The sequence below is a fragment of the Chionomys nivalis genome, chromosome 23, assembly GCF_950005125.1.
Source record: "Chionomys nivalis chromosome 23, mChiNiv1.1, whole genome shotgun sequence".
NCBI lineage: Eukaryota > Metazoa > Chordata > Mammalia > Rodentia > Cricetidae > Chionomys > Chionomys nivalis.
In genome coordinates, this window is record NC_080108.1 from 13635732 (window position 1) to 13661581 (window position 25850).

Below are 25850 nucleotides of genomic sequence, written 5' to 3' on the forward strand. Positions count from 1 at the left end.
GTAAAGAGAGTCCTCTCTTCAGCCCCAGTGAATACGTTCTGTGTTCTTGTCTCTGGCCTAGAGGAGATTTAAAGATTTAGTAAGAGCTTGAAGCAGTGTTAATACACTTTCAGAGTCCTCAGTAAGCTGTGCCCAGTATGTGGCATAGGATGCATAGCTTTTCATGTATGTGATCCAACACATGTGAACAACAACCTCCTACCCCGTGTCAGAAGTTAGATACCCCGTAAGGTTGTACATTTTTGGAAAGGAAACACAGAAACGGGGAGGAGAGGGGAGAGGGATTAAGAGGCGGCTTTTTTTATTGATTACTGTACTATTGTAGCCAAAGTCCTCTTACAATGAGATAATAAAGAAAAGAGAGGGATTAAGAATCACCTGTGTACATACACAGTTCTAGATAGTTATATCACAGATTTAAAAGATCCATTTGACTTCTGTATGTATGTGTGTTTGTCTCTATGTGGGTAGGTGTGTGCACATGCTTTCAGGCGCTTGGGGAGGACAGATGAGTTGGATGTCCTGGAGCCTGAGTTACAAGTACCTGTGAGCCTCTGTCATGGGTGTTGGGAACTGTACTCCAGTTCTCTGCAAGAGCAGTATATGCTCTTAACCATTGAGCCATCTCTCCAGTACCACAAATTCAAATTTTTCTTACTGTTTTCAACATCTACATAATATTTTAATTTATTTATTTATTTTTATTTTTTGATTTTTCGAGACAGGGTTTCTCTGTAGTTTTTGGTGCCTGTCCTGGAACTAGCTCTTGTAGACCAGGCTGGCCTTGAACTCACAGAGATCCGCCTGCCTCTGCCTCCCGAGTGCTGTTATTAAAGGTGTGCGCCACCACCGCCTGGCCTACATAATATTTTTATTTAGATTTATCCAGTTTAAAGTTATGTTGCTTCGATTATTAATCAAGTTAAACATTTTCTTACATTTTTGTCTGTAGTTTTGATTTTCATATTCAGATTTTCTGTTATCTGCCTGTTTTTTTGTGTTTATGTGTGTGTGTGTATGTGTGTATGAGTGTGTGAGACAGGATCCCATGTAGCTCAGGTTAGTTTTGAACCTTTGTTCTTCCTGTTTCTTACTTCCCAAGTTCTGGAATTATAAATGTATGTAAGTTATCTAGGGATGGGGACACATGCCTTTAATCCCAGCTCTCGAGAGGCAGGGGCAGCAAGGCCAGCCTGGTCTACAGAGCAGGTCCTAGGGCAGCCAGGACTGCATAGAGTGTCTCCCAAAAGTGAAAACCAAACCAAATCAAAATAGCAACAACAAAAATACCAAACCACAAATGTGCAGCTCAAAGCAGTCTTCTTATTGTCTGGTAGCAATTTATGTTTAATGTGATAAATATCAAATTATATAGTCTGGCTCTGGAGTTGCCTATGCCGTGAGTTGTGTGCTGTTCCCCAAATGCCCAGCACTGCGTGTGCTTTGTTCCTTCTTGCTGAGAAATTGAAGTAGCCCCGGGTTGGCCCCTTGACAAGTACTGTGATTTGTTTGGTTTTTTTAACTTTTATAGAATTCTTGTTCCTTTCGGATTGGCGCTGTCTTAGCAGTTTTGTCTGTAACATGGACTCTTTACAGTGGTGGGGATTGAACCCAGGACCTCAGGTGTGCTGTGAGGGACGCAGGCCCTCTACTACCAAGTCAGCCCTCAGTCAAAGACTCTTCTCGATTTATAAGACATTTTTGAAAGTCTTTCCTCTCCCCTTTCTTCTTTCTTAAAATTCATTTTGAAGTTAGCACACAACATCTTGTGGGTCACTGGGGCAGTTTCTTTTCCATGCCCGGGTGTCATTAGATTTTGTTTGACTTTGTTCTCTTTGTCCTCTGCCCTCCCTCTGGCTGGTCCCATCCTGTAATATCTTTTTATTTATTTTAGCTCTAGGACATTATCCATTTTACCTTTAATAATTGCCCTGATTCATGACGCCTGTCTTGAGGGTGAGCGCTGCAGACTCTCCTCATGGTGTCTCTTCATCTCATCTGTTTATGTAAAGTCATAGCAACAGAGATGTATCGTAAACCATCTGCCGCCCTCATCCTCGGTGCGCGCCACACGTCTGGCTCGATGCTCCACTGTCTTGGTTTTTGTTCTCTCTGGCCCCGTTGCCTGACTTCTTAGAGTTTTCAATTTGATCTCTTAAGTCCTCTGACTCTTATTAATAGCAAAGTGGGCTTTCATTAGTTCATGAAGAAGAGTGGGGTACACAGAAACCCCCTCAGAGGTGGAGAAAAGGAGTCTCATGGGAGATGTGGGCTTGATACTTCCCAGTTCTCCTCACAGACCGTGGTGTAGGGGTGGACGTGACCACAGAGCAGTGCTGACCTGGCTGCCGAGTGTTCAGACTGCTCACCAGGCAGGACTGAGAAAGTCCTAGAGAGCTAAGCAGCCTGTTCACTTGACCTAATTTGGCATCTACTTCTCCTGGATTTAGACATCAAAGCAGTAATTGCACTCATGTATTTTAAACCCAAGTTGCAAAATAGTAAAAATGTATTTGAAGTCCCGAGTTAGCTTATTCTAGGAATTTCATTTCTTGGCTTTGCTTGGTGGCCTGTCCCTGATTCTATATCTTTTCTTCTGCTTCACTGTGTAGCAATTTAGAGCTACCTGTTGGTAGGTAGCAGGACTGGTCTCAAGGATTTTTAAACTATGTGGTATTTGATGGACCTCTGCTTGCTTCTAATTGGGGTTGCCTAAATAAACCCTGTGACAAGTATTTGTGTAAAGAAAGTGCTGGTAGGCAAAATGAGACCTTCCGGAAGTGATTCATATTACGGCTGCTGTTTGTGTAATTTGGGACTCTGTTGCTTAGAGACCATATCTTTGAGCAGGCTTCGTGTGAAGTACTAGTTAAATGTCAAGGGCCAGGGCCTACCTGAGCAAATAAATTGCAGCTCTGCTTCTTCATTTTAATTTTGGAAGGCTCCTTATAGTGGCCTAGCAGTGTTTTTAATAAAAAACTTAAACATACAAATGAAAGATTTGGTTAATGATTTAGTTTGAAAAGTAAAAATTTGCTTAAGTTTGAATTTTCAGAAAACTTTTTATAATTATTTGGGAAGACTTGGTTGTTTCAACCAGGCATTATATTATAGGAAATCAACCCTTTGCCTTTAGGAGAGCTAAAAGGAAACAACAAAATCCCCATGAAACCCCGGGGCCCCCAAACCTGCCATTTGCAATGTTTGAAATATTCTCCATGTGTCCCAAAGTCAGTGACTTCCTCTTGCTTTGTTCCCTCTCCGTTGTGGTCATCCATACCATTTACCATTTCTTGAGTACTCTCTCTCTCTCTCTCCCAGTCTCTCTCTGTCTCTCTCTTACTGTCTCTCTCTGTCCACAGAGTGCTGAGCACATCACATGCTGATCTAGTGAGCCTTTCTGGTGACCCCAGGAGGTGCTAATTATTTACATTTAGCAGATAAGAAAGCAAAGCCCAGAGAAGCTAATCACTCATGTAGTAGATTTCAAATTTGGCAAGGACTCCAAAGTCCTTCTTCTTAACCACTGTGTCCTCACTGCTTTGATGTTGCTGGTATTTGTACAAATAATTACAACAGTAGTAACTATCATTAATAACATTGAATGCTGAAGAAGCTTCAGTCGAACGTTGCTGTGATATAGGCATTGTTTTTATTATTCCCAAGAGGGGAAAATGAATTAATAATACCAGTACCAAGGTCACTTAACTGTCTGCATAAGTCAAGCCTAGGTCTGTGTCCCACCAAACTTTTTGACCTCTGCAGACATGAAAGGGGCACAGTAAGGCCCAGTATCGAGACAACTGGTGTCCTGCTGTCAAATGGCCGACGGTTGGTGCATCGGCTGCTTACTATGGTCTCGCCCACCTCCTAATGTCCAGTTTCTCTTCTTGTTTGCTTATACATTGCGGGTTGAACTGAGAGTCTCACACATGCTGGACAAGTTGCCTACTGCTGAACCACACCCCACACCCTAGTGATTAAAACAGACGGTTTGAAGCAGGGTTTCCTAAAGTTGTCTAGGCTAGCTTTAGATTTCAGTCTGCCTGCTCTGGTCTCAGGAGCAGGTTGGATTTACAGGCACAGTCCACCACACCCAATTCCGTCATTTATTTTTGTCTTTAACTGGTTTGTTGGACTATTCCTCAACGTTTTTCTACTGTCTAACCTGGTCTCTGCCTTTGGACTTAGCTGCCCCGCCAGACCGTCATCTGCTAACTGGTGACCTCATGCAGACAGGAGTGGCATGTTGGACTGGAAATTGCCTTACTTAGTTTTAGCGAGAGAGTTGCCTGGGGGGGGGGGGTTGTGGGTGGAGGAAGGGCTTGTGTAAAGGCCTCTATTTCTTCTTTACTGAGAACGCCTTCCGGTTGACTCACTGGAAATCATAACGAAAAGCAGAAGGAAGACCGGAGAGGCAGCTGCCAGCCCAGGGCTTTGCTGCTGCCGGGCAGATGCCCCAGGACACTCAGGAGCCCCTGAGTTCTAAGATTTGTGAGAATTTTGAGGACAGAAAGAAGGAAATACTGATATTATTATGAGAGGTAATTTTTTTAAAGTACAGTTGTGACCTGGGTTGAATTTTTTTTTTTAGATTCAAAGCCAGAGAATACAGGGATATGGTACGTGATTCAGAGGGTACGGGAGGATGTACAGGAGACGAAAACCTGCCTGTTTTCCTTGGTCCTGCTCCTCCTGCCCCAGGATTGTCCTCTTCCCAGCCTCTCTGGTGGTGGACAGGAGTCACCTTCCTCTAGAAATGCCTGTGCACGCTGCATTTTACAATTCTTCCACACAGATGCAACAGAGTGCCTCATTTTTGTTCTTCAGCGACTTTGCTGAATTTCAGCTGTGGGCTTGACTGTCGATGAGCTTTTCCTGCCGCTGTTAGTTCTTGTTATTATAAACAGTGCTGTAGTTAGTAACGCCGTGTGTATAGCATTGGCTATATATACCTCAGCCTCCTGAAAACCTGGACTAGAGACATGTGCTGCCGTGGTTACTCTATTAATCTTTTCCCATTGTTTGTAAGAGCTCTTTATATATTGAGGAACTGGGTCCTTTTTAAGGCATGGTGTTGTAAGTGCTGATTCCATTTGCCCTTTAAGCTTTGATTTTGTGTAAGGTGTTAACTTGCAGACCTGGGACAAATGACTGGCACTTAAGAGCACAAGTTGCTCTTCCAGAGGATCTGAGTTTGGTTTCCAGCACCTGTGTTGGTGACTCACAGTTGCCGTAATTCCAGTCAGATCCAAGGGGATTTGACTCCTTGGCCCTTTAAGGCACATACTCAACGTGCGCCCGCGCACTTTGTGCTGGTCTCACAGGCCACATGCTCTGTGCCCTTAACAAGCCAGGTCCAGCTGTCTATCCTCACTAAGCCAATGAATGGAGCCTACATGGTCCCCAAGGTCCACTTTCAGGGGCCTGACCTGAGGGTAGGGTTTGAGGGGAAGTAACACACACACAGCTGAACAGCCCAATGCTGAGTGGCCCGAGTGCATCACAGTCTCAGCCCCCGCCCCCCTGCAGCTGCACTGTTTCCTCTCCCGGCAAGAGAGTCCTGGGGAAATTTCCAGTTTCTTGGCGTCTGTTCTTTCAGCCAGAGAGGGAGCACACACATCTCTTTAAGAACACAGCCCACTAAACAGGTTTGTTATGCACTCACACACAACGTCATTAGGAATTGCTAGAGACTAAGTCTTAAAGAACATAGAACCCAGAGCCTTGACCATGTTAGGCAAGTATTCTGCTTTTCTTTACCTCCAGGCCAGTGTGGCTAATGGTAATTTTAAAATATATATGCAGACATGTATATGTAGTATCATCTAATGTAACAAATATATTCTTATATATTCGATATGAATATGTGCAATATATACATATATGTAAATGGTAAAATTGAACAGTATATATATTTGTAGAGTTTTAGCATTTCATTTAATTCTGATTCATTTAGAATTTTGGCATGAGGACTTGGGGGATATCTTTTATTTGAAACAGGGTCTCACTATGTAGCCTTGGCTTGCCAACAACTCATTACATAAACTGGGATGGCCTTGAACTCAAAGAGGTCTGCCTGTGCCTCCTAAGTACTGGGAATAAAGGCATGTGTCACCACATCCAGCAGTATAGTTTACTCTACTTTTGTCCAGATAGTTTTTGGACAATACCTTAAATTTTATGCATCACTAATAGCTGTCTTAATAAACAGTCGGGTGGATGTGCTGTACCTTTATGTGTGTGTGTGTGTGTGGCTAAGGAAGAGGATGGTGATGTATACAGCCTTCCTCAAACCCGCTCAGTGTGCTGTCGTCCCACAGGGATCGACTGTCTCAGAACCAGTGCTCTGAGTTCCTCTGGCTTGGGAAGCACAGTCCTTTGTCTTAGGGATTCGATCTCACTAAGAACCTATGATGTTTATGGTAATCTCTTTTCCTGCTTTATGTGTTAATAAATTCTTCCCCTTGTCATCGAGTCCTCATTCCCGGAGGCTGACAGAGTTTAAATTAACGACTTTCACTAATTGGCTGAGTATAATTGCTAAACTGTTGTCCACGATCTTTAGGACATTGTTTTTTGTTCATTTGCTTTTTGAGATGATCTCATGTAGCCAAGGCTGCTCCTGACTCTCCTCCTACCTCTGCCTCTTAAGTGCTGGGACTACAAGTCCCATCAGGGAGTGCACCGTCACACCCAGCCCTCTAAGTCAGTGCCAAGAACTGTGCTTTTTAAAAGTTGGGATTCAAGGAAAAGAAAACATCACAAATTCTGAACTTGGGAACTAATTTCTGACAAAACACAGGGTGACAAGACCCCAGGGCGCAGTGTCACTTAGGCTGCTTCTGAGGACTTCCTGAGAGCAGACGCGAGGTTAGGACCGACACCCAATCCTTAGCATGGACTCCTTCAGAGCTGCAGAAGCCTCTCCTGAGCAGGGTCACATTGGCGAGCTAGAAATCAGGTTGTGTCTAGATCGCAGCAGGACATTTGGAATAGTGTCCAGCAGAGAGCTGGATAAAAACGCATTAGATTGCAAGGTGATTAAGGTGATTTATACTGCCTGAGTAAGACGAACTTTACAAGGGGTGCAGAGGAGAGTGGCTGCTTGATGGGTGTGGGGCTTCTTCTCGGGTGAGGGGCTTCTTCTCGGGTGAGGGAAGTGGTCTGGGACTATATTGTAGCGATGGTTTAGACAACATATAACAGCAACATCACCAAAGTGCTTACTTGAAAAGTTTATCTCAGAAAAAGAGCTGTTGGGTTTTTTTAATTTTTTTTTTTTGAGATGGGGTCTTGTACATACAGCTCACACCAATTATGTTATGGAGCTGAGGGTGGCTTTGGCCCTCTGGTCTTTCTGTTACTACCTCTTAAGTCCTTGAGCTCATGCATGTCAGGCCAGCAGTCTGCCAACTGAGTTATATTCTCAGCCCTTGTATTTTTTTTTCCTGAACTAGAGTTTTCTCTGTGTAGCCCTGAAACTTACTGTGTAGACCAGGTTGTCATCAAACTCACAGAGATCCGCCTGCCTCTGCCTCCCAAGTGCTGGGATTAAAGGCCTGTTTCACCACCACCTGGCTTGTTTCTTTTTGTTTGTTTGTTTGGTTTTTGAGATGGGGTCTCGTATAGCTCAGGATCAAACTCACTGGATAGCTAAGAATGACCTTGAATTCTTGACCCTTCCGCTTCTACCTCCCAGAATACTGGGATTCCAAGTATTTGCCAGCAAGCTCAGCTTCAGCTATTGGACTTTTCACTCAAAGGAAGCTCTTGAGGGCATCTTCTGTGTCAGATGTGGGATCCAAGAAGACATAAGAGATGTGTCAATTAAATTTGAATTTCTAGGGAAATGGTTAATACAACAAATTGTGTTTTAAAAATGCACTGACTTATCAACAGTGTAATAATAATGATTTTCTACGTTGTGATTAGAAATGCTCTAAGCACAGAATAGGAGAGAAGAAGCCTAGTGGGAAAAGCAACTGAAATCCAAGATATTTGTTGACCATTGAGTCTGTGACCTCAATTTGACCCCTGGAGCTATTGTAAAGGTGGAAGGAATGAGCCTACCCTGACCTCACATGTGCCTTGTGACCTGGAATACACGTACATACAGTAACAATAAACAAACAAACCTGAAGAATGACACGTGAGGCTGACCTCTGGTCTTAACATGCATGTACAAGCATGTGCACCCTTTCCAATTGCACACACATGAAGTTGTCAGAGCCACTTTGAAAGCTACATTGTAGAACGTTTTCAGGCTTCTTCCTCTACTTAACCTATTCTGAAGCTACTTAAAGATGTATTTATTTGTCTGCCTTATGTATGTGCGTGCTTTGTCTCTCTGCACTCCAGAAGAGGGCATCAGATCCCATTATAGAGTTGTGAGCCGCCATGTGGGTGCTGGGACTTGAACTCAGGACCACTGGAAGAATACCCAGTGTTAACAGCTGAACCATCTCTTCAGCCCATTTCTGAAATTATTCAGAGATAAGTTTTACTTTCATTTCCTGTCTTATTAAACACTGTTGTTGTTGTTTTTTGTTTGGTTTTGGTTTTTCGAGACAGGGTTTCTCTGTAGCTTTGGAGCCTGTCCCGGAACTCACTCTGTAGACCAGGCTGGCCTCGAACTCACAGAAATCCACCTGCCTCTGCCTCCCGAGTGCTGGGATTAAAGGCGTGCACCACCACCGCAGGTTTAAACCCTGTTTTGAATGACTTGATAATATTCCACTGTCCATTTTTCTCTGTGGAGGAGAAGGGATGAGGAAAAAAAAGAGTGTTTTTTATTACTTTAAAACAAGTGAAAAGCATTTTCAAACTCTCATTGTCATCACAGTTTGATTGTAGTACCAGGGAGGGTCTGAACCGCTAAACCAGTCCTGCCATTAAGAGGCTTCCCGGTATGGGCTGCAGAGATGACTCAGCAGTTAAGAGTGCTTGCCTCTCTTCAGGTCCATTTCCAGCACCGTGTGCGGTGTGTGAAACTCCAGCTCCAGGGGGAATCGGTGGCCTCTTGATCTCCTCTGTACCCGCACTTAGGTGTCTACAGACCTACCCACACATAATTAAAACAGTGAATCTGGTTGGTTTGTTTTAAAGAGGCCCCATCCATATTAGTTGGACAGACAGGACATAAGCATCGAAGTTACCCAACATGAAAGAGTGAAAGGTCTGACTGTCACAAGGCAGCATATGGTGGCTCAGGGGATGGCGGAATGGCGCAAACAGTCACTGTGTAAAAGTTTAGACGAGGGGGAGGTCATTTGTTGCTTGGGTTTTGCAAGAAAGGCGAAAATTGTGAAGGAGAGGAGGAAAACATGGCGTCCGCACTCTTGGCGCCCTGAGTTGCTTCTGGGGCTCAGGAGCACCTCTGACCTCAGTGCTTGTCGTTAAGCAGGTGCTCAGAATCGCGGCTCAGTCACGTTGTTGTGGGCTAGGGGTCTGGTGTCATGAAATTGTTGTAATTTTCTGGGCTTTGTTTGTTTCTTGTTTCGTATTGTTTGTTTAGAATTGAGGCCAGGGATACTGTGTTCCTTAAGAAAGAGCGACTGAGATCTTCCAGTAGTTAGAGCACTTTGACCAGACGTGCGAGTGTCCTTCTGTGGGTAGTTACTGGTTTCAGTGGGCGAAAAGATGAGAAGAGACACTTGGGAGAGGAAAGTTTGGAGGTTTTGGTGTTGTGATTTCTGATCATGGGACAGGTGACGTTTTGAGCCTTTATTGGAATTGACCGGGACGGGTGAGGTTGATGGGAAGTCTTGGCAGGCGCCTCCATCTCTAGTTTCCTACGTCGTGGCTTGATGACATTTGTCTGCTCCGTAAAATTCCTCAGAATTCCATTTAATTTACTGCGTGGTCTTGGCCTCCTTCCTGTTGCTCTTCCTTGTGTTTAGGGCTGTCGCCCAGGGTTATTTTCCTAACTATATAGCATTCTGTCCCCTGTTCATCAGGGAAGCGATCCTCTGTGTACTTGCCATGCCGTATCCCGAGGGTGCAGCTGGCGGGCCTTCCTCTCTCAGTCACTGGCATTCTTGCTAATTCTGTTTTTTTGGGTATTTATTTATTTATTTTTTAATTTTACGAGGCAGGGTTTCTCTGTGCAACAACTCTGTCTGTCCTGGAACTAGCTCTTGTAAACCAGGCTGTCCTCGAACTCACGGAGATCCGCCTGCCTCTGCCTCCCGAGTGCTGGGATTAAAGGAGTGCACCACCACCGCCCGGCTTATTTATTTATTTTAGAAAAAAATTCTAGGTTCTGGGTTTTGAACTGTGTGAAAAGTGTGTTTCCTTTCTGAGAGCATGAGCTCTGGAATTCTCTGGACACACTAAGGGAGGGTTGAGCTTCGTTCCAGCTTTTCATGCCCTCTATCTCCCCAAAGATGCTATGAACCTTTGAGGGAGGGGCTGTGTCCTTCTAAGATCCACAGTTAGCCATGTCATAGATTTGAAAATTAAATTGTTGATGTATGTTACTATAGTGACCTAACCTGTTCCCAGGGCTCTAGAGAAGATTGCTCTCACAAAGAAGGAGGAACCTGTCTTCTTTCTTTTTCTCCAGTCTCCTCCTCTTTGTGAAGAGTTGTCGGGCTCAGACCTAATGTTTCACACATGCTAAGGCAAGCATCTTATCTCTAAGTCCCTGGCTTACACTTTAAGAGTCACAGCCATCACTAGTGTTAGTATTCAAGCATCTGCCCTTGGGGTCCTGACTGGATAAGTCCTCAGCTGCAGCCACTAAGAGCACCCCTGTGCACATTTTCTACGTCCCCCTTTAAAAGGTGGGCCTGCTCACCTCCTGTCTCTTTCCCCCCTCTCTCTTCTTTCTCTCTTGTCCCCAGGGATTGGTCTCTGCCCACTTCTCTCTCCTCTTCCAATAAACCTACTATGTGAGCCTCTTTGCCTGGCGTTACTTCTCTTTGCGGGTTTTTAAGATGACAACATCTAGGCTAACCTGCTGAAACGTAGCTGTTTTCTAGGCTTAATTCAGTTTCTAATTTTTTTTTCCAAGACAGAGCTTATTTGTGTAGCCCTGGCTGTCCTGGAACTTGCTGTGTAGACCAGGCTGACCTCAGTCTTGCAGAGATCTGCCTACCTCTGCCTCCTGAGTGTTGAGATTAGAGACATGCATGACCGCCGCTGGGCTTCCAGTTCGGCTCTTAATAAAATTAATAAAATGATTTGCTTAGGGATAGATCTGTTTCTAACTTATTCCTGTTTTGTTTTCCCCCAAATTGGTTTAAGTTGAACTCAGAAATTCCTTTTAAAACAGATGCTATCAAAACTTCTCATTTTGCTGGTTAACCTGGAAACAAGCTTTTAGTGTGTGTGTGTGTGGGGGGGGGTCTGTGCGCGCACGCGTTTTTCTTTCTTCCTTTTTTTTTTTTTGAGACTGTCTAGCTTGTTGCCGAGGGTGACCTTGGACTCTTGATCTGTCTCCTGGTGCTGGGAGCACAGGTGTTTTTTTTTTTTTTTTTTACCACACCCGGCTTTAAATCAAATCTTACCCCTTCGTTGCAGTTTCAAATCCCCAAAGGCCTTGTCCATTTTCTTCCTCTCCTTTGCCCTGCTGTGTTTTTCCCGTCTCGCCCCTCCCTTGACCTCGTCCCCTGAGCCCCAAAGTCTCTTCAAAACCCAAATCGCCGCACTTTCCCTGAGCAGCAGGACGCCTGCCTGCCCACCTCCTGTGACACACAATGCTTGCTTGTGCTTGCCGTTGTCTTTCCTGGGGCTGCACCTGCCGCACACTGTACTCGCCTAGGTGATGTGGCGTAATGGAATCCCCAGGGCAGGGCAAGCTGGCCGTTTTTTAGCATAGGACAATCCTGGCATGGGGTTCCACTGGGCAGGATGGGTGTGGTAGCAGTTTCTGCTCCTGGAGGAACTGAATCTCAGCGGTTGGAGCAGTCAGTTCCGGCATTGGTCGGTTCCCCTTCTGTATTGCACAGAGCCGGGAAACCGCTGAAGTCACGTGCTCTGCAGAACTTGTTCAACTGGTTTCCTCTTTACAGACCCCTAATTCAGATTCCCACCCTGATTCTTTTCTGCATATGCTCTTGGCCCAGGCTTGTTTTATCCTCACCACAGTAGTGCTCGGGGATAGGCACGTCTTTGTTTTGCTGGTGGCAGAATGGGTAGGGCCGAGAATCGAAAAATGTTATCAGTAGGACTAGGTAGACAGGTATTATGTAATCCCTGGATTTGGTCTCTAGTAGATTTATTTCTGGGACTTTCTCTCTCTCTTTCTCTCTCTCTTTCTCTCTCTCTCTCTCTGGGACTTTCTCTCTCTCTCTCTCTCTCTCTCTCTCTCTCTCTCTCTCTCTCTCACACACACACACACACAAATTATATAGCTGCCATCATTTATTGCCTCCAGCTCTAGGTGTATATGATTTCCTCATCTTCACAACTTTAGGAGGTTGGTCCTACTCCGTGTTACAGACAGGAAACGGAAGTCTAGTGGGGTCTGTTAGATAGCATGTCATTCTTGCTCATATTTTTTTTCCTCGAGACAGGGTTTCTCTGTAGCTTTGGAGCCTGTCCTGGAACTAGCTCTTGTAGACTTGGCTGGCCTCAAACTCAGAGAGATCCGCCTGCCTCTGCCTCCCAAGTGCTGGGATTAAAGGTGTGTGCCACCATCACCCTGAACTATTCTTACTCATTCTCATTTCCTTTCCTCTTTCTCAGGTAAGGAGTCAGGCAAGTTCCTTTCCCAGTCTTGCTTTCTTTATTGAATTCTCAGTTTCTCCATCCTTTGTTCTTTTTATAGGCAAACCTGCATCTTCCTCACAAGGAGAGAACGAGCACTCCCTCTCCCTGGATTTGCCACCATCCTGGACTAATCTTCATTCCTTTCTCCAACTTTCCTTGCACTCTGTCCTCTTCTTTTTGTTAGTTCATGTCTTTTATCCACTGATACACAATGACTTTTGAAGCAGCAAGTTAAACACAGTATTGTCCATCAAGGTAGCTGGCTGGCAGCCTATTCAAAACACAAGCCTACGTTCTACCTCACAGGGCTTCAGGATGGCTAGTTGAACTAACTTACTCTGTCGTCCTCCTTCCCCCTCACCTCTCTCCCTCCTTTCTCTTTTCCTTTTCTCTCCCTTTCTCCCTCCTCCCCCAGGATCTCATCGTGAAGCCTGTCTGGCCTGGAATTTGCTGTGCAGACCAGGCTGCCCTTGAGCTCACAGAGACCCGCCTGCCTCTGCCTGGCAGTTACTGCTGGGATTGAGCTACTTCCTCTCGCGGTTTAGGACTTGTTTCCTGCTTATCTCAGTGTCCTGAAGTCTTGGTAGCGGGTGAAGGGTGGAGCTGTCAGTTCTACCGTTGCTCAAGGCAAAGTTGCGCCGTTTTGGATCAGGAGGGAGTCCTTACCCTGGGTCTGGGCCTTTATGTTCATTTTTTAGGATCTGAGCATTCAACCTCCTGTGTGCTGGACTTTCTTGTTTTTTTTTGTTTTTTTGTTTTTTTTAGTGAAAACTTGGATCCTGTCTCTGACTAGAAAATTCTTGTCTGCTTAAACTTGGGAAATATTTGCCGTCTTGCTGATGACTCGTAGGACTTTTCTACTTGACTGTCAGCCTTTTCTGGTTACTGCAAGCTGACTCCTGCTTGAGAGTCCTTTACCGAGGCCACTGAGTTTTCCATTTTTATTTTTGCCACACCCTCTTTGCCTTGCCACACCCTTTCTTCTTGCTGTCCCTCTGTGCAGCATTTGAAGGTAGTGACTGCGTCCAGGTGCTTCAAGTGTTTCTTTTCTTGACTGTCACCATGCGATTCCCTCTTGATTGCTCATCTTACCCCAGTGACTTCACCTATGGAAGGTCCCGTCCCAGGCGCTCTCTCCCCCCTGTGTCTGTCTCTGCACCTTGTCTTCCGGGAGAGCCCCTCCCTCCCTCGGCTGGTGTTTCCAGGTGCCTGCGGTTTGTCACTCTTTGGCTGTTCCATCGACTTTCCAGGCCCAGCTTGTACTTGTCATCCTCCTGTCTCCCCCTAGTCTCGTTTGATGGCTTCATCTTTTATTTAGTCACCCATGCCACAAGTCAGTTTTTAAAAATAAAACCTTTCTCTTTCCTTTTATAGAAGTTTCTGTAAGTTGCTATAGATGACTTTTGGTGCCAGCTTTTTTTTTTTTTTCTGGATCTGTGTGATAATGTGGGATTTTCCCACAAAGTGAATAATAAGTTATAATTTTTACCATTTGGCAGTCTGGCAGATGATGATATTGTTCCTCGAATTTGCATTTCGTGCATGGCTGGGAAGACTGAAAGCCCCATGCGAGGACTGGCAGTTTCTGTTTTTCCCTTTATGAGTTGCCTGCTTTGTTTGTAGCCCATTTTTCTAGGGAAATATTTGTCATTGTATTTTGAGTGTTTAAAATATATATGTATAAGCCGGGCGGTGGTGGCGTATGCCTTTAATCCCAACACTCAGGGAAGCAGAGGCAGGCGGATCTCTGTGAGTTCGAGGCCAGCCCTGTCTACAGAGTGAGTTCCAGAATAGCCAGAGACACACAGAGAAACCCTGTCTTGAAAAACAAACAAGAAAGAGAGAGAGAGAAAATAGTGTATAAACACAGGAAGTTATTAGTAATTGTTCTTGTTCCATGTTGTAATTTTACTTCTTCAGTTTCTTTTTATTGTTGGATATTTTTGTTGTTGATGTTGTTGTTTTTGAGACACGGTTTTGGTGTGTAGCCCAGGCTGGCTGGTACTCCTGCCTGAGCCTCCTGCGTGCAGGGTTAGAGGAGGACTATAGGCATGTGCCATGCTACCCAACTTTGCTTATTTATTTTTTTAGTTTTTTTAAAAAATATTTATTTATTAATTATGTATACAATATTCTGTCTGTGTGTATGCCTGCAGGCCAGAAGAGGGCACCAGACCTCATTACAGATGGTTGTGAGCCACCATGTGGTTGCTGGGAATTGAACTCAGGACCTTTGGAAGAGCAGGCAATGCTCTTAACCTCTGAGCCATCTCTCCAGCCCTTAGTTGTTTTTTTGAGACCGCCTCAGTTTGCTCTGTACAGCTGGGATCTATGAACCTCTTGCTTCCCTGCATCTGAGCTTATAGCCAGCATCATTGCACCCGCCTAAAATATACTTAAAAAATATATTTTTTTTACATTTGTGTGTGGCTGTGAGTGTGCACTACCATCTGTTCTGTGGAGATAGCTGCGGGAAGTTGGTTCCCTTCGGGCACCCAGAGGGTTGGGGGAATGAACTCTGGTCAGCATGCCCTTCCTGCTGAGCCATCCCATCAGCCCCTGAAGACGTCCTATGTAGGCACTTTGTTTATGTTTTCCTCTCTGGTTTCTGGGTACTGTTGTCTGTAAGTTCTTTTTCTCTTTTAAGATAATATAGCTCTGTTTTGTTTTGTTCTATTTTGTTTTGCCTCGAACTCACAGATCTGCCTGTCTCTGCCTCCCAAGTGCTGGGATTAATATACACACACACACACACACACACACACACACACACGTGCATGGACACATACTTATATCTCTAAGTCAACTTTGGTTATTCATGTTAATTGTAAAAAACTGGCTCTATGTATTGGACGCAGTGACAGTCATTTATAATCCCTGTATTAGGAGGCAGAGGTGAGAGGATTGGGACTTTGAAACTAGCTTGGGCTATAAAGCAAGACCCTGTCTCCGCACACCTCCTCCATAAAGGATTTCCTTAAAATTATTATGTAATTATACAAGCGCTTGGCTTCCTCCTAGTTATGTCCGCAGCAGCCACCGAGGCTTAGTCCTCTCGGCTCCTCTCTGAGGGCTTGGCTAGAGCAAAGCCTGTGACTGAGGTCAGCACTGTACTGCCGAGGCTTGAGGAAGGCCAGCTCCAGCGCCTGAGCTTGCCTTGGTTCATGGGTGAGTGTTCAGTAGGTGGTACCTGTTACTGACTTTGAAGGGAGGAGTACACCGTCATTATTAGGAGTGTGAATTGTGGGGCTGTAGAGATCCCCAAGAGCACTAGTGGCTATCTCAGAGGACATGGGTTTGAGACCCAGCACCGGCATAGTGGCTCCCCACCGTGGGTAACTCTAGTCCCTGAGCATCTGACACCCTCTTATGCCCTCCACAGGCACTGCAGGGACACCGCGCAGATGCACATGCCAAACACCATACACATAATATAAAAAGACAGGTTTAAGAAAGTAGTGTGAGCTTTGGATCATGCCAGCCTAGGTTCAAGTGTGACGGACCAGTGAGTGATCTTGGGTTACTTCCATCTCCTCTGTGAAGCAAGGCAATGCTACTAACTGTTCTGGGGTTGATGCAGAGATCACGTGAAATAATTCATATATTTAGTTTCATAGCCACCAAACGGGGTTAGAGTTTTTTTTTTTTTTTTTTTTTTTTAAAAAAGTTTGTTGTTGTTTTTTGTTTTTCGAGACAGGGTTTCTCTCTAGCTTTGGAGCTTGTCCTGGAACTAGCTCTTGTAGACCAGGCCTCCCAAGTGCTGGGATTAAAGTCATGCACCACCACCACCCAGCTTTTTAAAAGTTTTGTTTATATTGACAACAAGCCTCTCAATCTAACATGCTATGAAGTAGTTCCAAATCTGATAGAGCTTTGAATAATATTTTGCATTTAAGTTTCATGCAGGTAGTGGGAGAACACGGTGAATGTTCAAACCTCTGTGAGCAGAGGGGCTCCACTTTCTGTAGAAACAGCAGCTCTCTCACCAAGCTTTATCTGAATCCTGATCACATGCAGGGTGTTTGTAGAGCATCACTTGGGATGATAGTCTCTGAACTTCAAAAAAAAATATTTCTGTTTTGTTCTGTTTTTTTGTTTCTTAAGATATGGTTTCATTTGTAGCCCTGACTAGCCTGGCCCTCAAGCCATAGGCGAGGCTGGCCTCAAACTCAGTTTCACCTGCTTCTGGCTCCTGAGTTCTGGCATTACAGGTGTGTGTCATCATGCCTAGAAGGAAGGGTCTATTCGTTTACAGTTTGAGGGTGCGGTCCATCATGGCAGGAAGTTGTCGTGCCGAGAGCATGAGGTGACATAGCATGCATCCTCAGTTAGTAGAACCATGAAATGGTGCTGCTCACAGTTAGGGTCGGTCTTCTCACTTGAGTTAGCCCAGTTGAGAAACTCCCTCACACAGATGTGTTCAGAGGTCCGCCTCTTTGTGATGCTAGGTCAGGATGGTAGTGTCCATCTGGAGGATGGCAGAGATGAGGGAGAAAGATTGAGGGGCACGAGGAGCAGGTGCCACACTCCTCTTAATGCCAGGTGGCATTTTGAGTGACTTCTCTGCGCCAGGTGGTATTCTTAGCACTTATCTATACTGTTTCACCATCCAGAACCTTCTATGGGTACATGCTATTATTATTCTTTTTACGAGAACACTTGAAGGAACTGGAGTCGTTGTTCATAACGGAAGTATCAAGTGGCGAATGTGTGACTCAGAGGAGGAAAAGGCATAGATATCTTTAATCATCAGCCAAATACTGTGCTAGACTGCACTCGCAATCTTCCTGGAGTCTTAGCAACAACCCTATTTGGAAGGCTTTGCTGCTCCCCTGTCAGCAAATGAAGACGTTCAGAGTGCTCTGTAGACTGTCACTTGACCATAGCATGGAGGCAGCTGGGGCAGGACCACCGAAGAGGACCATAGGTCTGAGGCCCTCCTCGGCTACTCAATGAGACTCTGTCTCAAACTGATCACCTAGAGAAGGGGATTGATCAGGCAGCCTGCTATCTCTCTGTGTTCAGGGACAGTGCTGGTCACATGATGCCCTCATTCTTTTGATCATCTTGCTGCAGAAGGCAGCCTGAGTGACCTGCAGAAAACCAGTGTTGGCGTCACAAACGCTTTCTGGTTACTGTGTTCAGAAATGAAATGGTTTCCCTTGAATGGTTTTGATTTGTCTGTGATTGTGGCACAGGCTCCTCTTTGGCTGAGATTGTATGGGAACATTGATTGAGGCATCATTGGGGTAGGGGAAAAATTTTTATTGACTGGTGAATTATCTTTTATGCAATGATTAATTTTTTTTTTTACCATTTATTTACCATTTACACTCAACTGCTGGGCTATATTCCTAGCCATAGATGTTAACTTTTAAATGCTTTTAAATAAAGATAAAGTGTTTAAGTTAAAAAATTACACCTGTCTGTCTGTCTGCTGTCTTATCGATTTGGGGGAGGAGTGCATGTGCTACAGTGTGTGTGTGGAGGTCAGAGGGCAGCTTTCCAGAGTGCCTCTTCCACCGTGTGGGTCCTGGGGATCAAACTCAGGTTGTCAGGTTTGGTGGCAAAGTGCCTTTACCCACTCAGCCATCTTGCCAAGCCTAAATGATGTATTTAACAGGAGATTTTGTGTCTGAGTTGAGCGTCCTTGGTGGATTTACTATTGAGCTAAACTAAAGCAGCATTAAGGAGACAGGCCAGGAAGAATTCCAGCCTTTTTTTTCTTTTTTTTCTTGCATGGAATTTCTGAAAATTCACCCTGATTAGATACCTGTGGTGCCCAGTTCTGTTAGGGTCTTGGGTGACCCCAACAGCAACATGGGGCCATGAGAAGAGTTCCAGTCTACGAGCTAGCTCACCTTTGCCACTTAGTAGCAGTGACCTTGGGTAAGCCATTCATAAATTGTACAATGAAGGCACAACCTTGGAGCAGCCTCTTGGGCAACCAGAAGCACTCGTGTATATGTGGGGACTGGAGAACAGCACTTGCTACTCTTGCAGAGGACCCTGGCTGGTGGCTCACAACCATCTATAACTCCAGTTCCCGGGAATCCACCCCATGTGATAGGAGACTGAGCTTTCATCTCCCTGCCCCCCAGACCCGAATATCAAACAGAAACTATGTCAATTGCAACACTGTTGGCCAATGTCTTAGGCTTTTTACTGCCTAGCCCCAACTATTAAATTAACCAATTTCTATTAATCTGTGTATTGCCACAAGGCTGTGACTTATCCATGCGTCATGTTATTCCCTCGGTGGCTACATGGTGTCTCCTCGAATCTGTCTACTCTCTCGTTCTATCTCTGTTTGGATTTCCTGCCTGGCTTTACTCTGCTAAGCCATTGACTGAAACAGCTTTATTCATCAATAGCAACAAAATCCCATGCCTTCTTCTGACCTCTGTGGACACCAGGCACGCACATGGTACCCATACATGTATGCAGGCAAAGCACTCATACACATAAAACAATTTAAAAACCATTGCCTATTTCAATGTTTAAAAATGTCCTTTGAAATATTTGTGTGTATAATGTACATATATTTCTGTTTTATTGTTGATTTTGCCTGGCATTAAACTCAGAATTTTGCACTTCCTGAATATGTGTTCTGTCCAGGGGTCTCTCCTCCTAAGAATTAATTCCAACACTGTGCCCAGAGCTATTCCTGCAGTATTATTAATGGTTGGAACCATTTATAAGTGACATAATGCCAATAAAGGTGACCAAGCCCCTTGGTGGAATCTTTATTTATTTATTTTTATTTTCAAATTTTTTTTTTTTTTCGAGACAGGGTTTCTCTGTGGTTTTGGAGCCTGTCCTGGAACTAGCTCTTGTAGACCAGGCTGGCCTCGAACTCACAGAGATCCGCCTGCCTCTGCCTCCCGAGTGCTGGGATTAAAGGCGTGCGCCACCACCGCCCGGCGCGGTGGAATCTTTATGTAACTTAAAAAAAATCTTCAGAAAGCCGGGCGGTGGTGGCGCACGCCTTTAATCCCAGCACTCGGGAGGCAGAGGCAGGCGGATCTCTGGGAGTTCGAGACCAGCCTGGTCTACAGAGCTAGTTCCAGGACAGGCTCCAAAACCACAGAGAAACCCTGTCTCGAAAAACAAAACAAAACAAAAAAAAAAAAAAAAAAAAACTTCAGAAAAGCCAGGCGATGGTGGTGCACACCTTTAATCACAGCACTTGAGAGGTGGAGGCAGGTAGATCTCTGAGTTGTAGACCAATCTGGTCTGCAGAGCGAGTTCCAGGACAGGCTCCAAAGCTACAGAGAAACCCTGTCTCAAAAAACAAGAACAAAGCAAAACAAAACAAAAAACCCTTCAGAAACTATGTAATAACGTGCAAAATAGTCATGCAATTTTGAAAAATGTTGAATGATTTTCTTTAATGTTTTTCTGTGTTCAAAACCAAACCAAAAGCCAGGCAGTAGTGGCACACACCTTTAAACCTAGCACTCTAGGGCAGAGGCAGGCAGATCTCTGAGTTCAAGGCCAGCCTGACCTGCAGAAAGAATTCCTGGACAGCAAGGGCTACACAGAGAAACCGTATCTTGAAGAAGAAAAATCAACCAACGAACCAAACAACCAACCAACCAACCAAACAAACAAAAAAAAACCAACACACACACAAAAAAACAAAACCCCACAATAAAACAAAACAGAAAAACCCAAGAGGAAACCCAAAGGGGCTTGTGTTAGATTAGAAACACACACACACACTTGTGCTTCTCCGTTTTTAAGACTCCAATTTATTGGTAGGAGAGATTTCATGTGAGCCATAGAGAACTGAAAAGAGGGTTTGTTGTTGTTGTTTCTTTTTTCTTTCTTTCTTATTTTTTCTTTCTTTCTTTCTTTCTTTCTTTCTTTTTTTTTTTTTTTTAGAATCAGAGTTCAAAGTACTAACAGAAAAGTTATAACAGCATAACAAGGCATGGTGCTATCTATACACCTGCAGCCCCAGCACGCTGGAGGCAGAGATAGGAAGATCCTGCATTTGAGGCCAGTCTAGAGCCTGGGCTTTGCAGAAACTCTGTTAGTCAGTCAGTCAATCAATCAAACAAACATAATATCAAAGCACTGTACTTAAAATTAATATTCAAAATTGGAGTAACACAGTGTCTGGCTAGTTTTATTGCCGATTTTATACAAACTATAGTCGTTTTGGAAAAGAGACCCTCAAGTGAGAAAATGCCCCTACCTATTAGCCTGTGGGCAAGTCTGTGATGTTTCTTCTGGGTTGGTGATTGATGTGGGAGGACCCAGCTGACTGTGGGTGGTGCCATCCTGGGGATGGTGGTCCTAGTGCTTTAAGAACATAGGCTAAGTAGGCAACGAAGAGCAAGCCGGTAAGCAGCTGTCCTCCGTGGCCTCTGCCCCAGTTCCTGCTCCCAGGTTCCTGTTCTTAGTTCTTGCCCTGACTTCTCTCAATGATGGTGAAATAAACCCTTTCCTTCCCAAGTTGCATTTGGTTATGTTTTATCACAACAATAGAAAGCAAACTAAGACACACAGAGCCCTGCTTTCTCCAAATCTGATTGATTTCATTCTCGGAAACAAACCATCGAGGAATAGCAGGCTCAAAGGTGAGCCTGGGTGCAGTGGTGGGAAACAATGCCGCGTTTTTCTTTCCTCCTATCCTAACTTCTTCCTGTGCTCCCGCCATATCACAGCTGGCTTTTCTGTCTCTGGTGTGGGTGCTGTGCCTGGTATACCCCCTCACTGCAGGAAACTTGTCAGCGTAAGCATTCATTAGGACTGCTTTATAGCTGTTGGAGCAGGGAAGGCAAAGAAAAGGTCACCTAAGTCCAGTCTTTTATTTTCTGTTAGTCCAGTAACCTCAGAGAGGAGGAAGATCCACCGCCTGTGGGAACCGTCTCTGACTCGGGCGGACGAGGCCGCCGTGCTTTTATCCACAGTTCGCCCGACGGCTCTACATCATACGGAGCGAAGAATAAATGCTTTTTTGTCTCCGGTGCTGTTTCTGGTTTCAGCTGTTGTGAGGCTGTCCCTGTTCATGAGAACCCACCTTAGAAGGTCGCCCAGGGCTAGGGTTGCTAGCAGCTGCTTGTCAGAGTCGCTCATTTTCTTCCTTCTCTGCTGGTTTTTAGTACAGGGTCTCTCTGCGTAACCTAGACTGTCCTGGAACTCAGCGTGTTGACCAGGCTGACCCTGAACTCACAGAGATCCACCTGCCTCTACCTCCCAAGTGCCGGATCAAAAGAGTGTGCCACCATGCCTGGCCGTCCACATCCTTCCCAGCAGTAACACAACAGGAAGAAGATAGTGTGCCCTGTGTTCTTTGCCTACAGCTCTCTCCACCCCGGCAGCTGCCGTTCTTTCCTGCACTGTTGTCCTGATCTTTAGGGTCCAGCAAAGGTATAGCTTGAATTTTGTGACTGGCAGATTGATCACCAATTTAGTTTCCATGGCGATTCTTTTGGGAAACTTGCCTCTTTTTTTTTTTTTTTTTTTTTTTTTATTCTAATACTTGAAAGTCAGAAGCAAAGCTTGTTGTCATTGTGTTCAGTAGACAAGCAGAAGGTCCTCTGGTCCATCCATGTAGCCATCCCTTATTGTCTACTGTGTGTCGGTCAGTGCGAGGTTTACTAAAAGAGAGTAGACTTGGAAATGAAACGGAGTGGCTGGTTTGTAGTATCTGAGGGGGAAAAGGAGAATGGTTATCTTTCCTATTTTTAAGAAGATTAGGAAAACTTTACATATATTTAATGTGTGTGTGGGTGTATGAGGTTTATTTTACGTGTATGAGTGCTTGTCTCCATGTATTTGCCTGGTGTTCATGGAGTTCAGATAGGGTTTTGGATCCCCTGGGACTGGAGTCACAGATGGTTGTGAGCTGCCATGTGGGTGTTGGTATTGGAACCCAGGTTCTCCTGCTGAGCCATCTCTCCAGCCCCTATCATTTTAGTGTTGAGGAGATACTGGGCGTTGAACTTAGGACTTAGGGCCTGCTTTGTAAGTGCTGTGCCTCTGAGCTACATCCCCCTCTCTCTTTGACTCTTAATGTAAACTATGGGTACAGTCACTCTTAAAGACTCATTATTCCAGCCTGGCAGTGGTGGGGCATGCTTTTAATCCCAGCACTTCGCCTTTAATCCCAGCACTCCGGAAGCAGAGGCAGGTGGATCTCTGAGTTTTCTGGTGAGTTCCAGGACAGCCAAAGCCACACAGAGAAACCTTGTCTTTGAAAAAAAAAAAATAAAACAAAAACAAACAAATAAAAAAGGGAAGGGAGGAAGCTTGTTATTCGCTTTTTCCTTTGGCATTTCCTCCTTTTGGGATTTTAGCCGATTGAGTGTTCCGAAAGCAGCCTTAGTGTAACCTTACTGTGCCTAGCAAGTCACCGTCCTGAAAAGTGACGGTGACTAAGACAGTGGCTTCAATTGCAAATGGGGACCTAAGAGGTAGAGTTGGAGGTTCCTGGAGCAGCCTCACCCTGGTGGCGAAGGTGGCATTTGACCTCGGCATTTAAGGTTGCAGTTAACGTGTCCGAGCTGGGCAGTGTGGCTGTGTGGAATGTATTAGAGTGTTGTTGCATTTGGTTTAGGAGAACAGAAATGAAAATCCATAAGCTTCTGACCCTCGTTATTTCTTGTGCAGGTGGATGGAAGCATGCCTAGGGGAGGACCTGCCACCCACGACGGAGCTGGAGGAGGGGCTTAGGAATGGAGTCTACCTTGCCAAACTGGGGAACTTCTTCTCTCCCAAAGTGGTGTCCCTGAAAAAAATCTATGATCGAGAGCAAACCAGATACAAGGTGGGTGCCTTGCTTGGTGCTTAGATTATTTTGTGTGCTTGAGAGGGGTTAGCACACTTGTTCTGTGTCTGTTCTGAACGAGCCCAGGGTGACAGGGAGTAGTGCAGAGGTGGGCACAGCTGGTCACGTCATGAGCTGTGCATTTCCGTTGCATGCTTCTGACAGGTCTAATTTTCTAGAATTTCTCAACCCTGGATTTTTTTTTTTTTTTTTTAATTCTTAGAAAGTAAGCAGGGGAATTACCACCATTAGTCTCACTAGACCTAGGCACTGACGTGTAACTATAGCGACTTTGGGAAAATTCTTACTTCAGTACTGGAGTTGGAGATCCAATGGGAAAGAGACTTCCCGAAAGCACAGGTAGATGAATGGACCGATTCCTGTGGCTGAGGCTGTGGAAAGGGCAGTGGGAATTCTGGGAGGACCAGAGTCCCACCTGCAGAGCCCCTCTCAGGAGCTTGCCCCTGAATTCCTGTCCATGAGGCAGTGGAGGACCGCATAGCCAGAGTGAGTGTAAGGGGTTGACTTTCAGGGCTGGGCCCAAAGCCATATGAACTAAACCACAGACTGTGAAAATGGTTTCTATGTTTTATACTGAAATTCAAGACAAGAGGGTATAGATTCTCAGCCAAAGACACTATCTGTATGAATTATCTGAAATGAGAAAGATTTTACTCCAGCCTATAGGGCACAGTCTGGTCATTTGCTCCAGTTTTTCTGGGCCGTGGTAGCCATCATAGTAGGGAGTAGGGCAAAGCTCACGAGGAGATTCACCTCATGCAGGATGAGAAGTCAGGGAGTAGGAGACTGGAGAAGGGGCAGGGGGAGAAGAGAAGGGGAAAGAGGAGGAGACAGACTTAGAGATGTATCACCAGTGACCCTCCCCCACTCGGCCAACGAGCTGTGAACTCGAACAGTGGATTAATCATGGATGGGGTTCGCACCTCACATTACAGTCACCTCTTTGCACTGTTAGCTGGGGACCAACCCTGAAACTCGGGATAGTGGAGGATATTGATCTAAACCATGAGATCCTAAACAGAAACAGCTTCACCTTCTTCTTCTTAAGATACGGTCTTGATGTGTAAGACAGGGTCTTGATGTCTGGTTGGCCTGAAAGTCACCATGTAAACCAGGCTAGTCTTGATCTCATAGATCCAACCTACCTATGTTTTATAAGTATGGGATTAAAGGTAAACATCACCATACCTACCTAGAAACGTCTCAAAAACAAAGGTTTTAATATTTTGAATTTTAAGTAAACAGTTAAGCTAAAGACATCTTTAGGGCCACCGCTCCCCTTTGTAGGGTCCTTTTGTGTCCCTGGCTTGTGTCCCTGTGTAGCTCAAGCTCACAGAGGTCTGCCTGCCTCTCCTTCCCAAGTGCTAGGGTTAACCGCACGCACGTACCAGCACGCCCTGCACCGGCGCGGTTCGTGTTGACAGACCAGCAGCACAGGAATGCACAATAGGGGTTTGCTTGTTTGGTTTGGTTTTGTTTGACACAGGGTCTCACTTTGTAATCCTGGCTGGCCTGGAACCTGGGACAGTTCTGCTGCTGCCTCCTGCGTGGCATAGGTGTGCGCCGTCACGTGCAACCTTATATTAGTTTTTAAAAATTGATTTGCAGGAGTGATTTCTTAAAAAACCCTATTCGCATATCCCTTTGTGGTTGGACATGATGGCGCGATGATGGCGCGTGCCTTTGATCCCAGCACTCGGGAGGCAGAGGCAGGCGGATCTCTGAGTGTGAGGCCAGCCTGGTCACAAAAAGAGTTCCAGGACAGCTAGGGCTACACAGAGAAACTCTGTTTCAGAAAACAAAACAACCGAAAAAAAATGTATATCCCTTTCTTCCTTGTAAAGGGATCTTGGCCCAAACTAACAGACGTAGGGGTTGGGGCTGTAACTCAAGGGTAGAGCTCATGATTAGCATCTGTGAGGCCCTGCGTCTGGTGCCCAGCACTGTTTCAAAATAAGCAGGTGTGCGTTTGCAGGGGATTATTTCTTAATCTGGACACCTTCATCGATATCCTGCATACTAGCTGTCATTTTGGAGACTGTTTAGACACCGCACTGACCCGAGTGGCAGTGTGCTCACTGTCTCATCATACGGCCTCAGACACTGCACTGACCCAAGTGGTAGTGTGCTCACTGTCTCATCATACAGACCCACAGCTGATACACATAGTAGCTGTATTGGATGGAGTAGCTCAGGCTGCAGGGTCAATGACTTGTCCACTGCCACCAGTAGCTGACCAAACCCGAGAACTGAGTCTCAGGTGCGCGAGGTTCTCTGGGCGGTTTGTAAGTGAGAGAGAGGCAGGAGAGTGTACTTTCGAATACTGGTGTGT

The 25850-nt window shown here is 45.2% G+C and overlaps 1 protein-coding gene across 1 annotated transcript in view; it reads left to right on the plus strand.

Annotated features, from left to right (window-relative positions):
* The window catches only part of Iqgap1 (IQ motif containing GTPase activating protein 1), a 91816-nt gene that overhangs the window by 9999 nt on the left and 55967 nt on the right, over nucleotides 1-25850 (plus strand). Inside the window, exon 3 of the mRNA XM_057756049.1 lies at nucleotides 23341-23497. Within this exon, the coding sequence (XP_057612032.1) occupies nucleotides 23341-23497 (157 nt within the window). The remainder of the gene's footprint in view (nucleotides 1-23340; nucleotides 23498-25850) is intronic.